We start from the raw sequence: 11,679 nt of genomic DNA on the forward strand, positions 1-11,679 counted from the left end.
TGATCTATTGTGGAGTCTTTTTATTAGTTAATTCTTATTTCAGAAGCTTTTATGCAAGTTTTTCCCCTCAGAGATCATTGTTTTCCTTCTGCACAAGCACGTATGTCAAAATGTTGTTCTTGGTGATCGTACAGAAAATCTGTAATGCAAGAATAATGTTTAGTAAATAATACAGTGCAGTAATAAATTCAACACTGAGCAAATAAGCTGGATATTACAAGCTTTATTTAAAGAGGTGGTTTGTTCTGAAGCACTGGAGAGGTTGGCTGTGTTTATTTACAGTTGCCAGAAATAACTTACAGAGGACTCTGTAACTACATATTAAATTTTGGTGATTCTGTGTTTATTGGCAGAGTCTAAATGGAGTCTGGCTTAACAAACAGCGCCTGGATCCATCGAAAGTCTATCCTATTGCTGAAGGAGACCGTATACAGTTAGGAGTGCCTTTGGAAAACAGAGAGACCGCTGAATATGAGTATGAAGTAATTAAAGATGAATGGGAGAAAATTAGACCCTTTTTAGCCCAAAGAAGTGACCTAGGGAAAGCTAAGAGTTCAAGAACTAAACGTAAATGTAGTTTGGAGGAATTGGAGACATCTGGATCAGAAGGCCCTTCAAACTCCAGATGCAAAAGAGACAGAATGTCCTTTGACAATGAGCCTTTAGATAAACCATGGGCAGAGGCGGAAGAGGCCAGACGGCTAACAGAGAAGATGGATGCCAAGCTGTCTTCTCCTGGACCCAGTGAGGGGGATAGTGGTCCAGTGCATGGTAGCCCTGTTGACTCCAAGAAAGCTGTGACTGTCCCCCAGAAGGACCAGAAAGGCTCTGGCCTTGCAGAGTCATGGACTGGCTTGAAAATGCTGAGGAAATCGTTAGTAGATACAATGAAATTAAAGGTCAAAGTGCAGGAGAAGCAATCTGAAGTTCTGAATGTGAAGCAGAAGCACGGGAAGTGTGATCAGAAGGAAATCCTTCTGATGGAACAGGAGCTGCAGGAGTTGCAGAACCAACTCTGCATGGAACAAGAGCATCAGCAGCAGCAGGTGGAAGAGCTGGAGAGGACATTCTGTAAAGAGCAGCAGAAGCTAGAGGTATAATGGTGATAACAATTTCGGCCTGTGTCTTCACTTTAAGGAGTGCCTCATATAAGGCTTTGATCCAAAATAGCTCTTGAACTATACAGTAACACAAATAGTGTTTGTGTGAATTACCCCTGCTAAAATTTTCATGGAAGTATTTAACTTGGCACGTAAAACAGTGCATGTACGGAAAGAAAGGGCAGAGACAGAAGAGATTTGTCTGCATGGAGAAGTCAGAAAAAGGTGCAAAATAAAGCATTTCAGTTGGGAAGGAAGCATGTTTTTAAATAAAAGAATGGAAGTCTTTGCCTGATCTCTCATGCTTATAGAGAGGACAAGTTGAAAAGTAATCACTTTAAGTGTGAATTTCTCTCATCACATGGCTGAAATAATGCTCAGTTTGCATGGCAAATGCACTGTCTTTAAAATCAATGAAATACTGCGTGCCTTTATCCTTGGAGGGAAGGAGATTCTTTTCCTACTTTCAAAAAACCCTTTTTGCAATCTTGTAATCTGTAAGCAGGAAGTATATGTGATAAGTTGCTTTTTTGGTAAGAGACTGAAATCTGTTCAAACTTGAGACTGCTCAAAATATGATTTAAAGAAAATGAGGATTCAATCTTAATATAATAATGTTATCTATAATACTAAATAATAATAATTTAATGAATAATTTATTAGTTACTTCCTTAAAGTCTTCTGCTAAAGGCAATATACCAGTATCAGAAGTATAGCAAGTCTGGAGTTGTGTCCTTAGAAACAGCAAGGTGTTTACCTGGAGCTTTAGGTATCTCTGACATCTTTGAATGTGCTCAAAGACAGAGTTGCAGCTTTTAAGCTGTTACTGATCTTTTTGCTTGTGTGAATATGCTGGTGCCTTTTGAGCTAGAATGATGTGGCGGTATTTCAAATACGGAACTGTAAATGATACATTCATTTTAACTCTTCACAGTAAATGATAGCTCTAATTTCTGTTGCAAACCCTAGAGTGGAACATCTTGTTGTTCGTTGAAAATCAGTGTTGTTTCTTTAAGCATATCCTCTAAAGAGAGTGTGCAGAGTAGTAATTTTCTGTCTCTTATGTTCTTCAAGTCTTTTTTTTTTGTCCCACTTCTTAACCCACCCAGGGAGAAAAATGTCAGCAAGGAGAAGAGAACCTGAAGGAGCAACTGGCCCAGGTCCTGCAAGAGGCAAGTGATTATGAGTCTAGGTTTGGTCTAACTGTAAGTCGGATATTTAAATCTTTCAGAGTGCTGTGGTTTCTTGGTAGAAGACAAGGACTTTGCCTTAGGTGACTGTAAAACCTTCTGAAGTGAAAGAGTAACCTGGAAGAGGGAATGCAAAGTGTGATGGCACTGGGAATGTAATAAATAACTGGAATTGCATTGCAGTTTTAAGTTAAGGATAAAATGCCTTAACACATCGACTCATATGTGTTGCGCTTCTAGGAGGAGAATAGGAGAAATGAGTGAACTTTAATGCTGAACCTTATGACTATGACCATGTATCTTTAATAGGATTGCTTATAATGGTACTCTTATAACTTCTGTAATGGTATTGTTACAGCATCGTGCTTTAATGGAAGAACTGAATCGTAATAAAAAAGATTTTGAGGAGATAATTCGAGCCAAGAATAAAGAACTGGAAGAAACCAAGGTAAGGGATAACTGCATTCTTAGTTTTATTTGTAAGTGAAACATGACACGCTGCAGCAGAGGAAATGGTTTGTTTAACTGTTGTCTTGGCTCTGCCTGGCCTCCTATAGTGCAAAATTTCTGTGTTTTGAGATGGCAGCTGACTCTGGTTTCAAGTACTGGGGGAGAAGGCACCTTGCCCTTTCGGTAAATTAGTGTCAAACAGTTGTTACTAGATCTTTCTCGATTGTAAAGAAAGCCCAAAGCACCTGAACAGTGCATTGTTCATGAAGAGCAATGGGCCCATTGCACCCTTTCTTTAAAAAAAAAAACACAAGCAAACAAAAAGTCAAACCAGAAATAACAGTAAAAAAATCCACTGACAAACTAAAAATGTTTGAAAAATGAGGTGCTTCATTTTCAGTTAAAGGGCATTCAAGTAAAACTCCATTGTGACAGCAGTTCTGTAATGGAGTGTAGGACTGAAGCAACATGGAATTTGAATAATGATTGAGATAAACCGCAGTTCTTCCTGCCCTTGACACAAAGTGATGCGTGGAAAATAATTAAGGAGATCCTTTCCTGTGACTTACTTTTGGAAACTATCACATTATCCAACATTGACAGTTTTCTTTGTTTTTTTAATGTCATCTTTGGAAATTTGTTGCTGTTTCAACTACAGCTTCAATTAGAAGAATTTTCCTGTTATTTTTAGAAGATAGAGCAGGTACCCAGCCTAATCAGCCTAATTTAACTCTTAACAAGCAATCAAAAAGATTATTAGGTTGTTAAATGCAAGTAAATGTTTTAAACTCTATTGCTTCCTTTTTTTAACATTTGAGGTGTTTAATCTGTTGGGTATTTTACTTTTTATATCAGAAACCAAAAAAAAATACTGATTAAAAGCAAACTCTTGCCAGGAACAGGTTGAAAGATTCTGGAGATGATCACCTGGTCATTTTTTTAGGCTGAAGGGAATTTTGGTAGTGGCTGCTGTTCTTCAAGTTCTCTTTAGTGGGTGGGAGTATTCTCAATACTGCTGAGACTACAAAGAGGAAGGAGGTCACAGATCTGGGTATATGATAGATACCCACTTCACCTGTCATGTGGAGCTTTGCAGTATGATTTTCTTCCCCTGCACACACACTTCCTGCCAACTGAGAAAAAACTTGTTCTTTGTTGATGCATAAGCACATGTACTTTTCCAATAGGAGGAAAAGGAAAAGGTGAGAGCCCAAAAAGAAGAGGTATTGAATCAGATGAATGACGTGTTGGAGAATGAGTTGCAGTGCACAATCTGTTCTGAGCACTTTATCGAGGTATGTTTAAACCTGTATGGGTTTGCTAGTAAAAATGAGATTTGAGAAGCTTTCCATAGTTCTAGTTATGCAATATTTAAGCCCTTTTCTTTGTTTCATTTGTTTAACAGTCCCAACAGACCCACAGTGAGTCCTTATGGGAAAGAGTTGATCCATAAATTCATTCTGTCTGCCCTGACTCTTTGATGGCAAATTCAGCTTTAATGTCTTTATCTGCATAGACATGGGTGCTTAATCCTAAAACGCACATAAGTTTGGTGCACTTGTGTAGGTTTTTGAACTGGTGTTCCGAATTGCTGCTAACAGCTGCTTGAGGAAGAATTATTTTGTGGTGGACCTTGCTTTAAGCTGACTAAAGTTGGACTGTTTGAGATTTAGATATATGGAGAGGTTAGTAAAGGAAGGGAGGTACAGTATTCAAACAAGTCCTGGGATATTTATATTGTCCAGATAAACTCTTTCTTTGAGAAATTGGTCTATTTTCATTTGATTCTCCAAGTAATAGGCTATGCTTGTCACGTAGACCATTATTTTTGTTCATGTTTTGCTAGAAGGTCAGTTTTATTACATTCTTTTTTACTATGGGAAACCTGATGTATTAGCCTTATTATAATGGCTTAAGAGCTAGCTGAAATTTTAATTTCTGGTTTCTCAGTATATTAAGATGCTATTTTTCAGTATCTTGAGTTTTTTCCATAATTTATTCTTTTCGAATTGGGATAACTTGTAATAAAATGAGTGAATTTTGTCTGTTTCTGACTTGCTATATATCACTTTCATTAACTCCATTAACTGACTCATTGTCCTAGTCTAGGGCAAATTTGGGAGAGAACCTCCAAATGGGGTTCTCCAGAAAAAGCAAAATTCAAACAGCCCCCCCCAACTGGTTTGGGAAAAAGAGATTTCCTTGGAGAGAAGTGCAAAAAACTATTTATTTAACAGAAATTGAATAATATTAAACAATAAAACCTCTTGCTGTTTGATGAGATGACAAATCCAGAAAAGTCCTTTTCATGTGGTGTAGCTCAGCTTGCTCAATCTCTTAGCAGTCCCTCTGGCACCGGAAAATGCCGAGGCCCAGGCCCTGGTAGACCACAGGTGTGAGCTCCTGGGGTTTGGCTGGGTGTTTTTCAGTCCAGAGCAGGTTTGAACAGATCCAAAGAAAAAGGAAAAAAACAGTCCAGGGAACTCCTCTGCCTCAGCTAGCTAAAACTAACTAACTGTAAAAGAGAAGCTATGTCCCGCTGTCTGTCCATGCTACAGACACCACAGTCCAGGAGCAGGATGCAGGGGAGTGAGTGTTTTTCTTCAACACAAACTGTGCACTTCTTCCCCCTCCTTCACTCTCAGAGCCAGTCTTAAAGGTGCAGAACTTAATATGTAACATAGACCAGACAATTTGGGATACCAGTATCATAAAGTCACCCCAGGACACTTGTAAAGCTGGCCTGACCTCTGGCATGGGAGAGTTTGTTTGACTCCTGCAAAGGCCCTGAAGGCTTTGGGCTCTTCAGTCCCTTTCCCTATACAAAATATTCATCTAATATTTCCCTGTATTCAGTATGTTTTTGCTTGACAGTGCCTTTGCAAGCATGTTGTGACCAGTATCCTTCTGCTGAATTTCACAGGCAGTCACTCTGAACTGTGCACACAGCTTCTGCTCCCACTGTATCAATGAGTGGATGAGACGTAAAGTGGAGTGCCCTATCTGCAGGCAGGAGATCAAATCAAAGACACGCTCTCTGGTGCTGGATAACTGCATTAACAGGATGGTAGAAAAACTCAATGTGGAAATGAAAGAGCATCGCCTGAACCTTATCAGAGAGCGGAAAGGTGAGAGGTGGGTGGATGTGGCATGATGAGTGCAATCTTTTATTCCACCTATTTTGTACAACTTTCTTTGACACCTATATACTAAGGAGATGCTCAGGGAATGCTGCAGAAACATTAAAAAAAATAATAATGACATCTCTTGACTAGCTAGCTTTACTGCACAGTAAACTGAAATTAGTACAAAGTTTGGAAAAAGACTTCAGTATGAAGTCTTTCATACTGGTGGTATGAAGACCACCACGGTCTGGTGGGACAACTTAATCTAACCATGCTAAAAGTTTCACTCTTTCAAAGAGACCACTTAATAAAAGCAAAAATATAGAATGGTCCTTGAAAATTTTGCCAGGCACCTTTGATTAAACTGTGGATTACATAATTACAGAAATTCAGCAGACCTGACTAGAAGCTCTGAATTATTTTCTCTGTGCTAGATTTATGTAGAAAATCTCTGAAGGAGACACTGGTATATCATGGAAGTGTATGACTGAACTGACAGTTGCTCTGACATGTTTATTTTTGTGGAATTAAAACCACTATGGCTTACAGGCATAACGTCTTGCCTAATTGTTGCTAAACAACTGATGGAGATTGCTTTAATAAAAACCCCAGTATAGGTTACTCTGTGTCTGCTTCCTTCTAAATTTCTTTCTAGAGCACTTGACACTGGTATCTAGGTGCTGAAATGTAGATATCTGTTCCTGTTACCCTTAAATATCGATTGCTGTGTTCTCTAAGAAATTGTCTTGTTTTCCCTTCATAGACATCAGTGCATGATCCTTAATTTTGCAATGTATCAAGCCTTTTACCAAAAGAAAGGTGCTTTTGAAACCTTTCAGATGGGCCATGGTGACATAGAATGACGTCACTAAGCAGTGCTGGTTCAAGCCTGAAATTATAACCTATGATAACCCTTTTGGTCTGATTCCCTCAGGAAATGCTGCATTGCTGAGAGCCTGCCCGGCTCAGCTACAAGAATTGCTTTTACCTCTGCAGAACTGAGGCAGCCCTTGTGCAATGCATGCATCTGCAGAGTGCCACAGTGTTCCTGAAGTGTTTTGTCAGGTAGCTAATGGGCACTAGCTGAAGTGGTGCCTTCATTGGAGCCCACTGTGTGCTACACTAGTGGTCTTCATCCTTGTTTGAACAAAAAGCAAATGAGTTCATAGCCTACCATCAGAAATAACTACCAGTAGGAAATCATTTAAATTTACTGTGACATGCTTCAGCTGGAAGGTGAAATGGTTTCTCTGCCTCTTTTGGTGCAGTGATAGAAACATTTTGATTGAAATGAAGATAACCATTTGTCTATTTAAAATTAATTCTTAAGAAATACACCTGTTGAAAGAAGAATGATGTTGCAAGTGACACTTGAGAAGCTGTCAGGGCTTTCCAAGAAACTTTTCTAAGAGTCTTAGTAGCCCCTGCACTAGAAGGACAGCTTGCAGTCTTAAACAGATGAAGCTTTTGATGAGGCTATAAATGACCTGAACAAGCACTACTTGTTTGAGAGCCCCTTATCACATTTTTTTCCTTTCCTTTTCTTACCTAGCAAGACACTGAAATAAGTTAGCCACTTCCATTGCCAGTTGTGTGCCTGTGAAGGGGTGGAGAATGTCTCTTCCTCATCTGTTTCAACTTAATAGGAGAAGGCACACAGAACACTTTAGAGCACTTAAGAAGCAAATAACTCCCATACCTTTGTTCTTTTACGCTGAAAGCAGGAAAGAAAAAGGCCTATGTCCTGCAGCTTGAAAGACCTATTGCAAACTGACAGAAGCTAAAATATAGTTTCAAAGACAAGTAGTAATTTAGCACTTGTAGGTACAGTGGTCACTGCTAACTTTTTTATCTGTGTGTTTTGAATGCAGAGAAACAGAACGTGATGGCGAAACCAGCCATAGACAATGACAGCAGTGTCCCTTCTTTCACCAACTCCATCTTGTCAATGAGCAGTTGTGACAATGAGGACTCTGAGGAAGATTCTTCCTATAGTGAAAGCTACTATGTTATCTGAACATTGTTACTGAAGACTTGTTGCTCCTGTGCTGCCTAGAACCAGCCTAATGGTGTTTGGTTGACTGCTGCTGGAAGAGTAGACTGGGCACCTGGAAGGACCTGTGAAGAGGCTAGAGCTGTAAACTAGGAGCATTTGGAAGAAGGGTCTTGTTTCCGAAATGAACACACAGAAGCTTGATCTCTAAAACAAAACTGGGTTTGTGAGAGAACAGACTGCCATTATGCTGGATAATTGACATACAAACCCTAAACTTCTATGTTAGGTTGTGACCTGCTTGGTGTAATGAAATAGTTTGTATTGCATCATTGTTCTTCCCTTAGTGAATTACATGTTTACATAAGCATCCCTTATTTCAGGCAGCAGAGGGAATGTCCCAAGCCTTTTGGCCATCCCCACCAGCAGGCGGGAGACAGGTATATCAGGAAAAAGTGCCAGTGTGGGTTTTCCTCTTGAATTTCATATGCCAACTAGAATCATCCCAGGCCTTTGGCATTAAAGGTAATAAAGGGTGGGATATGGACACTGTTGGCTGCAAATGCATTTTAAGCTAGCTGCTGGTCTTTGGCTTGCTGTTTATGTAGCCCATTTTCCATTAGATAGGGACAGAGGAGATTAAATCTTCCAGAAGTCTTCAGGTAGTGTTCTTTTCATGTAGTGTTTTTGGTTTGTTCCTTCTTCAGGCTTTTGCATAAAGGGTTTTAGAACTGGGAAGCAGTACATCCAGAAGTTTTTAGCAATGACTTTAAAAACATATAATCAGCAGCAAGAGAGGAACCTCTGCCTCGTCAAGTGTTCTGCTCTCCAAATTATTGAAATATCCCATTTGCAGGGTAGTAAAGCAGCATCCGTAGACAACCACAAGGTACAGGATGAAGCACTTTGCTTTATTGTTTACAAGACATAACTGCTGAGCTGTGAGTTGTACTACCCTCACGGCAAATCACTCGTTCATAAGAAACTGATCAAGTCATGCCTCATTGTATCATGTATTTGTCTATTGAGTTCCATTTCTGGTGACTTAGGCTTATGGCTTAGCTGTTACATGGAAAGGACTCTTACACTGTGAGAACAGAATGGGGAAACCCTTCTCATCTGTAATATTTCTTTTGCTCTTTTTAAGTACTTTATGGTTTGTATGTTTATTTTGTTTAAGAATGAAAATATAAATCCATTTCTGCATTAGTCTTTGGTGCAGCCACTGAGATGAATGTCTTCTAGTAGTCTTTAGATTTTTTTGAGAAAACAGGCTATCTCATTTAATTACTTTGCTTCATGTTTTGATTGCTGTATGCAGTGTGACTAAAGTTATTTGAAAGAGTTTTGTATTCAGGAACTGATAAAAGACAACCCAATCCTTCAAGACTGTGACTACCCTAATGTTGATTTAATAGCTACAATCATACCTCTTACCTTCTTCCTCCAAGAAAGATCCCATTAAAAAGGTGCATGGGTGTCCTAAGGAAGTAGTGTATACTGACAAATTTGGTTGGTAGGATTTAAACAAGGGAGGCCTGATCTGTGGGCCAGACAGCTTGCTTAAAACTTTAGTATAAGGTTTCTTTTGTGAAGGAGACATTACATCTTCTGTATTGTGGTGGTTTTAGCTCTAGCTAAAATCACCAGAATACTTACTCATTTCTTGCTGTGAGATACAGATTAGGAGAATGGCAAAACAAGACTACAAGAATAAGAAACCAGAATAAAACCTCCAGAAACTTTTCTTCCCCCACCCAACCTTTTTCCTTTCCCAACTGACACTCTAGAGACTAAACCTGGGATGTTAAAGCAGTACCAACTATTCAACAGTCTTTTCATCACTCTCTGTAGGGAGAAGAATTTTGTCATTCCGTGGAGGGTTATCCACAAAAAGCAGTTTTCTCGTGGCTTTTCATTTCCATGACTGGCAACCACCTGGGAAAAAACTGTCATCATGCATTCTTCCCATTTTCAAACCACTTAGAGGTGTATTATTTTAAGGATGAGTTGTTCAAAGGCAAAGGTTCTCTTCATCTGTCTCTGTGATCATCTCTGGGAAGCGAGGTTTGCTTCTTCTTTCCCTTGGGGAAAAATATCTTCATCAACTCTCACTTCTCCCTCTCTGTTCAAGCATCTCATGGGATCACAGCTACTCCACCATCTGCTCAGCTTCATCAATGGATACTGTTGCTCAGATCTACAGTTTGAAATACTTCATTCCCCCTAATACTCTTACTTGAATTAAAGGAGTTTTTCAGAACATTATTGTCCATCTCTATGGTCCTACCAGAAGAATATTTCAGCTTATTAAAGCATCTCCTCATTCTCCTGAGGCTTGATTTATTCTTTTATTGACCTTGATGTTTCATGTTGTCTTTTATGTGTCGAGCTCCCACTTCCCTCTGTCTGGAGAGGGGATTAAGTCTGTGTAGTGAAAGGGTTAAATCTGGCCCAAGCCAGCCTTTAGGTGTTGGATTTCAGGTGTCTTTCTCAGCCCAGCAGCCAAAGGGAAGGAGCAGATGGTTGTCATCTTGGAGCCCTCTCTTCGGGCCACGGAGGGGGCAACAAGAGGGTATCATCAAGATGTCAGCAGCCTGGCCCGGCCCAGCCTAGGGCCGAGGGCCCCCCTGGAAAGGGCTTCAGCCACCCTGATAGAATGGGACCCAGAAGGTTTCCCGGGAGGGCCGCAGCAGAGCCCAGACTGGCCTGGGGCCAGGGGAACCCCCTCAGTCTCCATCCCCCACACCCCCCCAGCAGCCACTGGGGTCTGGCCCAGCCTCCCACCAGGCCACACAGGCTGTGGGGGACTGGGGCCAGCCACAACACAGCTTCAATACCTTTCAAGAAACAAAGAGACGAGCATTTCCCAGCCTTGGGTTTAGAAGGTGGTATTCACAAAGTGATCTTACCTTTCAGTGGTCTAAAATGCTGTCAGTTCTCAAAACTGGCTAGCTATTGGCCTAATCTCAAGCAGAGAAGAAACTCTCAGCAGCCTCTCTCAGAGAATGCCAAACTTCTTGCTGTTTTAATGTTCACTTTCTGTTTGTGCTCTTGAGAATTTCTTTTGTGAGTAGATTCTTTCTAGAATGTGCAAGAGAAGAGCATTCCTCAAAATGTTCATGAAATAGGTTGATGTGGAACAGGCAATTCCAATGAAGAGGACTAGAAGAAAAATATGCTGGTTAAGTAGGACTGCAAATTCTTTTACTCTTTATCTCTTCCATACTGCTGTGTTTTTTTCTCATTTCATTTTGCAAAATATGTATTTATTTTATTATATTGGTAATTATGTATATTGCAGAGAAAGATAATGCTTCCCCTGGTAATAGAGTGGTAATCTTTGGTTTGATTTCTGGGTCTGTCCTCTCTTCACTAGAACACGAAGAATGTAAGTGGTATATTCCAGATTATTTTTGCTCTTACTGGTGGATGCACAGTGTGTAAATATCCACTGAGAGAGGTTACGTATTAATACTGTTGTCTTGGTTTGAAAGACAGGTGTTTGCTAAGGAAGGTAGAAGCTTCTCTTCAAATGGAAAATGTAAACACTCCCCCCCCCCCCCGAATTACTATAATTTTGAAATTAAGGGGCTCTCAAGCAAAGACATGGGAATAGGAATAACAGGTCTTTACTAGGAAAATTAAAATAAAAATGCAGTAGTACAAAAAACCCAATGACAGGATACAAGCTGATGCCCTGTTGCTCAGGGTGTTGATAGCAGTCCAATTAAATGGTGGCTGCAGTCCTTTTGGAGTGACACGTGGTTCTGTTGAAGCAGTGATCCTATAGAAGGGTGTACTTTTCCTCTGGTGGTGTA

At 40.1% G+C, this 11,679-nt stretch overlaps 1 protein-coding gene across 15 annotated transcripts in view; it reads left to right on the top strand.

Moving 5' to 3' along the window:
- The window catches only part of RNF8 (ring finger protein 8), a 43,271-nt gene extending 34,026 nt beyond the window's left edge, over positions 1 to 9,245 (top strand). For 8 of the 15 annotated variants that reach the window (XM_086878328.1, XM_086878325.1, XM_086878327.1 and 5 more), the window contains 6 exons: positions 354 to 1,094; positions 2,210 to 2,272; positions 2,649 to 2,738; positions 3,928 to 4,035; positions 5,664 to 5,868; positions 7,737 to 9,245. In XM_086878328.1, coding sequence (XP_086734454.1) covers positions 354 to 1,094; positions 2,210 to 2,272; positions 2,649 to 2,738; positions 3,928 to 4,035; positions 5,664 to 5,868; positions 7,737 to 7,882 — 1,353 coding nt within the window. In that variant the 3' untranslated portion in view covers positions 7,883 to 9,245. Of the gene's footprint in view, positions 1 to 353; positions 1,095 to 2,209; positions 2,273 to 2,648; positions 2,739 to 3,927; positions 4,036 to 5,663; positions 5,876 to 7,736 lie in introns of all 15 variants that reach the window. The other 7 variants (XM_086878333.1, XM_086878332.1, XM_086878335.1 and 4 more) reach the window with 1 other exon arrangement.
- Positions 9,246 to 11,679: the final 2,434 nt, after the last annotated feature.

This window comes from Cyanistes caeruleus, chromosome 2, assembly GCF_971803275.1.
Source record: "Cyanistes caeruleus chromosome 2, bCyaCae1.hap1.1, whole genome shotgun sequence".
Taxonomy (NCBI): domain Eukaryota; kingdom Metazoa; phylum Chordata; class Aves; order Passeriformes; family Paridae; genus Cyanistes; species Cyanistes caeruleus.